The sequence below is a fragment of the Formica exsecta genome, unplaced genomic scaffold (assembly GCF_003651465.1).
Source record: "Formica exsecta isolate Colony F162 unplaced genomic scaffold, ASM365146v1 scaffold233, whole genome shotgun sequence".
Taxonomy (NCBI): Eukaryota; Metazoa; Arthropoda; class Insecta; order Hymenoptera; family Formicidae; genus Formica; species Formica exsecta.
The window spans coordinates 417,110-426,241 of record NW_021849616.1 but is presented as its reverse complement, the minus strand read 5'-3'; the positions used below and the strand labels follow the sequence as shown (position 1 = coordinate 426,241).

Below are 9,132 nucleotides of genomic sequence, written 5' to 3'. Positions count from 1 at the left end.
TTCCTCGTATAGTGTCCCGTAAATTTAGGTTTGCGCGCAAATAATTCATTAAATGACTTGCGATATACTCCATTTGATCTCAATGTTCCGGAACGTTCTTTTCGTCCTCGCAATTGACGGCGTTTCTTTGAGAGTGTGCTTCTTAAAGTCAATGGGATTACAGCGACCGCGCAGCGCCAAAGGATACGAAGGTAATTTGATATCGTGTATCGCGCGTGCTATATCTTTTCGTTCGAAGGGACACGGAGAATACATCATGAATTTCATGAAATTTTAGCGAATAAGTACGTCTACAACGTGTTACATTTTATTCTGTTAATGTCTTTTATACAATAAATATTTAAAAACACAGACTCTTCTCAGGTTATCGTGATGGAAGAAGGTATGTACAGAAATAATCAATTTTATTATAACTCTAAAATATTATTAAAAGTATCTGTGTTGTTTAATTTGAATATATATTACAAGATTTAAAAAATATTAAAATAATTTAATATATGTGAATACATTAAATAATACAATACTTTTTTTAATATCTTTTACTATATGTTTTCTCAAAATATTGGATTTTATCTTTTGTTTGAATATGATGCTTCTTTTATATAAGTGGCTCATATAAATATAATAATTATAGACTTAAATTCAAAAACTATATCAAATCTATAAATGAAAATGCGATAACCGTATTTTCAGACATATATATATCTGTATATATATATATGTACCTGTTTTGAAATTGGCACGCCCTATGCGCATTTTATATTCAGGGCATTACTTCGTGTTGAATTATTTTTCAAGTTCGGACAGGAGCACTAGTAGCAATGGTGGTAACTCTTCCCGGACGCGAGGCTCCTGTCGTCCTGTCTCAACCATCCCTCCTACTTGCTCACCGTCGCCGAAACGAATACCAGTTCAGCTTCTCTCCTAGTGTAATCGTATATAACTGTCAGTCCGCAGTAGGAATGATACGAAGTATAAAACTCAGCCGACTCAACATAACGTCCGACGTCTGTGTATTTAGGTTCAAATTATAGCATTTGCGAGTCTTAAGAATTCTAATATTTTGCAGTAATAATTTACGTAATTGTCCCCTTAAAATAGACTAAAACCATGTAGTCTTCTTAAAATTCGAAATTATTAAATTGAATAATTTATTTGATGTGCAATTAAATTAGTGAATATCAGCGTACATTTCTGGTTACACGATAGACAATTGCAGAAAAAAAATACAGCGCGACGATTTCTCTGCGTCTAACGAGGCACGATGCAATTCGAGCGACGCGTCGTTAAAAGTGCCGCTTAAGCGACGCTAAAGCAAGAATAAAATAACACTAAATTTACGGCGGACCGTGAATCAACATGCTTTATGATTGTTCGGGTAGCGGATGATAAAGGATGAGAGCACGCGCGCGGGGAACTAGCTGGCCAGGTCGAACAGGGGCTCGAATGCTCGCCAAGGGTGGGGGGATGAAAATTGGAAAACTGCATTGTCCACCCATTCTACCCCTCTGGGACACATTCGTTAGTGGGCACCGTTCACCAACGATAAATTTCACGTATCTTCCACTTTCCCGTCTTTCACCTGCGCTCAAATTAAAGATCAGCTCGATCGTGATTGCTCTCCACGCGTGCGACTCTTGTAAATCGATCGTTTTTATTAAATATTTCGCGAAAAATATTGAATTATTAGCAGATTATTCTATATATATATTCTATACATCTAATTGTAAAATATATCTTATTAATAATAAATTATAAATTTATCTATATATCTTATTGTAAAATATAATTACTCTTATCTCTTAATTCCTGCTTACGAATTTAGCTGAAGTTAATCTTGAAACGCGATATGATTCAACATACGGATCTTGAGAGTCAATTTGATATTCGTGACATCATATTTACAATCGCGATACAGCAGAGGAACTCGGATGAAGCCAATCTTGAGAGACATAGCCTTGAGTCACGCACGATTCCATACGACTTTTGAGGTTTCACACGAGCAACTATTGCGTCACTATTTTGTTTATCCCTGAACTCAATGTCAATTGAACTATATTCGAACTATTGAATCATTTGCGTGTCAATATATAAACTTATCAAGCATCTTGATTGATAGTTTTTAAAAATGAAACTTAAGTAACAATTATAAATATAGCCTTAAACGATAATTGTAACATAAAAACACAAAATGAACAAGTTTATATTACAATTTAATGAAAAAATAATTAATTGTGCAACAAATAACTGATATTGAAATAATACGTGCATAACAAATTATAATTTTAATAATTAAAAGATTTTAATAATGAACAAATTCTATATTGAAGATAAAAAGGAGAGATATAGTTTCGATAGAATAGTAATTTAAAAGGCGTTAAAAAGTCTAAATATTTAAGTACTGAATATTAGTCTGAGTATTCATGATGTTAAAGCGAAATATATTTTCTATTCTTATTAACATACACACGTGCACGTACACACAAATTAATTAGATTGCATGAAGAACTATTGAAACCACAAAACATATTGATACGTTCAATTCTTGCGAGCGCTGGCGCTAAATTCACAATATCATACTAAAGCGCGTAATAATGCGGAATTTCAAAGTGAAACATGTTAAATTGAACATTCTCTCGATTTGGCAAAACACGCATGGAATTTGTACGGGCAGTTTTATTCCGTTCGGCATTGTACATTTTTTCACGCTTGATTTAATGCGATTTATTTTTTTGTATATATTTGAGAGATACATATGCTAGTGCGTTTTCTCTTCTTTTATTTTTTCAAAATTCGCTTCGTTTCTGTGTGGATAGATACGGGCATGTTGTCGAGAGATCTCGATAGCCGGGTAGACAAACGGCGGCTAATTTTCGCAGATCCGCTTCTGCACGTGACTCAAACAAAAAAGAGGCCGCTTTACTGTAAAAAGTGTTTGCGATCTTGCTTTGTTAACGGGCAATTCAACTTTGTTGCTTCAAATAAACAACGGCCAGCCAAACGAATGTACCTTCCCAATAGTACGCACAACCTCGCTTTCAGCGTGCCTTTTCACGCAAATTGCCACGGAAAGAGTTGAGCCAGTTAAAATGTTTACGAATGTCAAGTTTATCGCGAGGGATACATTCGAGCTGAAAACGCGAGCTTTCACAAGTTACGGCAATAAATCACGATGTGAGTTTTACTACGCGTATATATAACGCATCACGAATCTCTGGATTTTTATTTCAAATTAAGTAATTTAATTAAGAGTGACCTTTTGGGATAGTAATTAATAACCAGATTTAATGTTAGTTTTATTAAAGATTTCCGACTTGAAAGAATTCAAGTTTATTAATATTTGCAGAGAGTTACGCTTTTCTATGATGCTGTGTGTTTTATATTACCATCTCAAAGTATTATGTATATACATATTATAATCTTGTACGCCTAAAGTGCTGTAGCAAATTATATTGCTAACGGCGACATTAATGGGTTAATGGGAAATTTTTTTTTATATTACACGTTCTTCTTATACCAACGATCACTTTGCCAAGCTACTGAGTATATTTACGAGATATGCTAAAGGTTAAATAAAGATAAACTTTCTATTTTACTATCCTCCACAATAAAATTAAACAATATAACCGACGTTGATAAATAAAATACAAATTCACACGCATAATAATTTACATTGCAAGATAGCTTTCTTGTCATATAAACATGCATGTAGATGTATATTAAAACTATGTCATTATTAGAGAATGTAGACATTTTATGTTTATTCTTAATTAGTTTTGCAATATTGAGTTATGGTTATAAGATTTGGAACACTTTGTCAGATGAATAACAAGTTATAAAAGAGATAAGTTGTTTTGAAACGTGTGGATTATACAAAATGATGTACACCGATATGAATAAAAGATTAACATGTCAAACCAAAGATAAAAACACGAAGCCTTTATATAATCCAAACATTTGCATAATTTTATATTATTTCGTGCAAATACTACCTTTTTTAACGTGAAATTTAAGAAAACTGTGTTTACAGACGTCCAAAAAAATCGATAAAAATTTATTTAATAAATATTGCGCAAATTTACTATCACGAAGTAGCGCGGTGCGCAATTCTCTATACGCAATTAAGCCGGATATCGATCCCGTCAAATTAGGACGCGGTAATATGAAGACATCGACAGTAAAGTGCGGCAGTCATATCCAGCTGTGCCGAAGAAATATTTTATGTATTCACGTATTTCATTATTGCATTGCGATACATGAATATATAATTAATCACTTCAAAGTCTTTATCCTTTAATTTCGGGAAGCACTCTATTTATATATATAAGACAACTAAAATATTTTTATTCTTTACAAAAAGATCTCATCAAAATATCATATCAATATTTTTTTCAATATTTGTTATTTACTTTGTGTATCAACTATTTGTCAATACACATTATTTGTCTTTTGTAATATTTGTCATATATACAAATATGACAAATATTAAATTAATTAATTAATTAGTTAATTAGTCAAAACTATTGCAAATATTATTACTTATGAAAATTATATGTTTAGAGAGAAAGATAAGCATTATATAAAATATTATCAATTGAAAACATGTGTGATTTTATTTTTGTTATAAAAAATGTACTATATTAATACACATTGTTTGTGCAATTGATTGAGCCCATAGAGAACGATTTGGCGATTATAAATTTATCAATCATTGACTATTGATAGAAATTTGATTTAAATATACGCATATTTTAATAGTATAGGATTTCAAAAAATTTACATTAAAATTTGCTGAAATTTGAATTTGAAATGTACAAATTTATTGAGACAACTTTGATCTATACGTCACATGGATATAAAGATTCTATAATTTGATATATATCGACTTTTAACGATATTTATTATAGTCAATTGAAATTCATCTTATACACACTGTTTGAATAATGAATTCTTTTAATTGTACTTTTATAAATTAAAAAAAAATTTTATTTCTTGCGATAAGTCACAAATAATTCGATATTTTTAAGATTAGATAATATATTGATGTTATGTCTCTTACTACACAAGAACTAAAGTAATATGTTAATAAAATCGCATTGTCCGCGCGCATGAACGATAATTAATTATTTTAACTTTCTAATTATCGCTTCTCTTTACTTCTTTCGATGAAATAATTTCGTTATACAATTTTTTTTTAAATAGATAATAAACAAACACTTTGTATAAAATAATGAAAACATTCATGAATAATATTAAATTAATCACTTTATATTTGTTACTTTTTATATCTGCTTTGAGATTTCTGAAAGCTGCACTCAGATACAGTTGTGCTTCGTTAACAATTGAATGAATAAAATGCGTAATATGTTTGCTAATATAGTGCAAATAAGAACAGCTGTTATACAAGGCTGAACGCAGATACGATACTGTATATAAAAGAAAACGGTTGAATGATCTCCTCTATCCAGTTCGTAATTCGATCTGGATTTGATTTGCGACGGTGAGGATGATCAAGTTAGCTATTCTCGTCGCTCTCAGTGCCATCGCCCAGCGTAGGTATATAAAATCAATCATTGACAAACATATAAATCGTATATGTGCGGAAAAAATTTGTGAATATAATGTCAAGTTTGACAAAATAAAATCTAACAAGGTTTAATATATATTTTACAATAATAAATTGATGTGCGTGTTATATTTTTAAAATACTTTTTATTATATTTGTTTCTCATTTTCACAGACAAAATAATAAATAATTTCCATCTTAATTATTACTTATAGAGGCTTGCTGCGATGAGCCTGAACGAATCATCGGCGGTGACATAGCCGCAATTGGTCAATTTAAGTATCAAGTATCCCTCCAATCTTACGGTGAGCATATTTGCGGGGGTACTATCATTAGTAATACGCACATTCTCACTGCTGCTCATTGCGTAGATGACGATTTCTATACGAACGACATGGTACGTAACAGAGTTTTAAAAAAATTATGCCAATATTATCTAAATATTTGAATAAAAAATTTATTCAAATAGTTTTCCGATTATTATTCTGATATCCGGACGTTCCGGATTTATTATTCTGATATTCGATATCTACGTATCTAATTTTTCAGTTATTTCGGTTTCCTAATTATCAAATATACCCGAGGCTATATTTCATTAATACCTGAACTAATCGAATACACAGTATATTTTCCGACCAATCAGATAATAAGAGCACTATATATTATGGTACACATGAACATATTTGATATATATTTACTTAATTAATACTATTTTTACCATTTGTCTCTTATTCATTTATGTACATTGCTCTTTCCAATTCAATTTCTTTCTGTGTTAATATTTTTTATTTTAATCTTTTTTCTCAGCTTACTAAATTATTTAATTTGCAAATTGTCGTAACTGGAACCAATAGTCCGAGAATAGGTGGCGATAAACACGACATCAAATGCATTCGAATACATCCAGAATACACCGGTGAAAAAGAGAGTGGCTGGAGGGATGATATCGCTGTGATTACTGTAAGTTTACCAAACTCGTTAAGTGCATAAATGAGTAGAAGAAAACTTACACAAAATAATCTCGCGCTTGCTTTTATTATTTTATTTTACAATTTTGCGAATGTTCTTTTCGCGTAGTTGAAAAAACCGATTAAAGCAAACGATGTCCAAGGTCCGATTCCTTTAGCAAGTAAAAACTACATTAACGGTGACAAACGCGGCATTGTGAGCGGATGGGGAAGAACAAAAACAAGTGGATCATCCTCAGAAATACTCAGATGGCTTGGCGTTAATGTCTTGAGCCAAGAGCGCTGCTTGCAAGGTCACAAAAATCCACGCACCAATGAAAACCAGATATGTACGCTGAAAAAGATTGGGAAAGGTGCTTGCCAAGTGAGTATCTCTTAATTTTTTTTTTATATTATACATTTTAAAAATATTAAATATATGTGCATATATTTTTTACTCAAAAGAAGTTGTAAAATAATTGCGGCATTAAATGACAAAATCTTCTAATTATTTTGGCGCGCTATTTCATCGTCTATATGCTGTCATAAATGTGATTAATTAAAAATACATTCTTTTTTATATACACTTTAGGGTGACAGCGGTGGTCCACTCGTTGTCGATGGTGAAGTCGTTGGTGTCGTCTCTTGGGTCTTGCTCTGCGCTTTGGGGATATCTGATGTATATAGTAATGTTTACAAGTATCTCGGTTTTATCGAAGAATCTCAATTAATGTGCTGATAATTACCGTTGATTGATAATTTATGTTTGCAAAATATTATTTATTTTTTTCTTTTTTCAATCTTTTTAACAGATATTCTTCACAAAGCAATAATGAAAATGTTATATGTTACTTAAAAAAAGCAAAGTAATTTTATTTATTATTCTCTGAATTTATTTGATATTATGACATATTCCTTTGTATTGTCAACAATTTTTTGTAAAAAATAATATAAAATAATGTAAAATAAAATTAACAATATACATATATATTAGGTCTACCGGAAAGTTCTGTCCGTTTTTGGAATAAAACAAAATACAAATTTTTATTACCGTCAATAAACTTTATTAAATAATGTAATTGCCATTATTCGGAGAAGTATTGTCAGCAACTGGATAATTTAAATACAGCAGTCCAAGAAAAGAGGCCGGCGATGTACAATAGGAAGAACATCATACTGCATCATGATAATGCCAGGCCACATGCTGCTTTGGATACTCGTCAAAAAATTGCAGAACTAGGCTGGAAAATTCTGTCGCATCCACCATATTCCCCGGACTTAGCACCCACCGACTATCACTTGTTTTTGTCCTTACAAAATTTTTTGAGGGGCAAAAAATTAAAAAATGAAGAAGATATCAAACAAGCACTGGTTCAATTTTTCGCATCAAAAGATAAAACATTTTTCGAAAAAGGGATATACAAATTGCCCTCACGCTGGCAAGAAATCATTAATAATAATGGCAATTACATTATTTAATAAAGTTTATTGACGGTAATAAAAATTTGTATTTTGTTTTATTCCAAAAACGGGCAGAACTTTCCGGTAGACCTGATATATTACTTAATAAGCTTTATGTGTGCTTCTACCCAATAGTTAAATTAAAATATTTGATATAGTATTTTATTATCGACATCTTTCTAATGTGAGACTCAATTAATCCATCATATTAATATTCTGATAATTGCAAAGATTGTATCATACTGCAATCTAGTTCTTTGAAATAAATAAAGCCGATTCAGTTGTCACAGTGAAAGATATGTGACAACAGCGAGAAAATAACGATTTTTTGATCTAATCGGGTTCACCCTCAGCAGTTTACCACAAGCCTCATAGCATACGTTCACGCCCAACAAGATGCCGATGAATCGGCCGAACAGCTGATAAAATATCAGCCGTCTATCGAATTGTATGTGTCGATATTTTATCCATTTAATTGTTTTTCGATAGTCGAGAGCTGCCCCGATCCGGCTTTTTGCGCACGATCGCGAGAGGTCAGCGAGACGTGGAAGGCCCGGGTTATTCGTTACAATGAAATTGAATTCGGCGTTAACCGATGCAAGATGGTAAAATTTTTATTGGCAGAATAATTTTTTTGCACACGTTGCACCCTGGAAATTAGCTGCCGCTGTGCAATCTTGTGTCAATGCCGACGTAAAAGCTCGCCCCGACATAGACGAACTGCAATGGTGCATTGCCAAAGAAGAAACGCGAATCCGCCGTTACGTGTCCTTGTTCTTTCCGCGGTAATACGCCCGGACAGTTTGTCTTTGTCAGGAAAAGCCGTTTATTCTTGCATGTGTGGGTTATGATGATGCATGCTTTTGTGCACCTTTATAGAACACTATAAATGCGGGAAATAAAAATACACTGTGGAAAATATTGCTTTTGTATCAAAGCAAATATGCTAAAATTTTAGCTGTATAAACTAGCTAAAATAGCTCCGGGAAAAGAATCTTACACGATTTTCACGTCTTGCAAAAGTTTTATTTACAAGCACATTATTGAAATGGACTGAGAATTAATAGAACAATATAGTCTCTGAAAAAGATTATATATATATACATACATACATATATATATATATGTGTGTGTGTGTGTGTGTGTGTGTGTATATAC

At 31.9% G+C, this 9,132-nt stretch overlaps 1 protein-coding gene across 1 annotated transcript; it reads left to right on the top strand.

The window, feature by feature from the left end:
• The first annotated feature begins 5,506 nt into the window (after window positions 1-5,506).
• LOC115235744 (chymotrypsin-1-like) lies at window positions 5,507-7,492 on the top strand. Its single transcript, XM_029807693.1, has 5 exons — window positions 5,507-5,552; window positions 5,782-5,963; window positions 6,374-6,526; window positions 6,644-6,898; window positions 7,106-7,492. The coding sequence occupies exons 1-5, from the start codon at window positions 5,507-5,509 to the stop codon at window positions 7,250-7,252; spliced, it is 783 nt and encodes a 260-aa protein (XP_029663553.1). The 3' UTR covers window positions 7,253-7,492.
• The last annotated feature ends 1,640 nt before the right edge of the window (window positions 7,493-9,132 follow it).

Coding starts and splice junctions, on each gene's coding strand:
- LOC115235744 (XM_029807693.1), top strand. CDS start 5,507: ATGATCAAGTTAGCTATTCTCGTCGCTCTCAGTGCCATCGCCCAGC. Junction 5,553..5,781: donor TCTCAGTGCCATCGCCCAGC/GTAGGTATATAA, acceptor TATTACTTATAG/AGGCTTGCTGCGATGAGCCT. Junction 5,964..6,373: donor ATTTCTATACGAACGACATG/GTACGTAACAGA, acceptor CTTTTTTCTCAG/CTTACTAAATTATTTAATTT.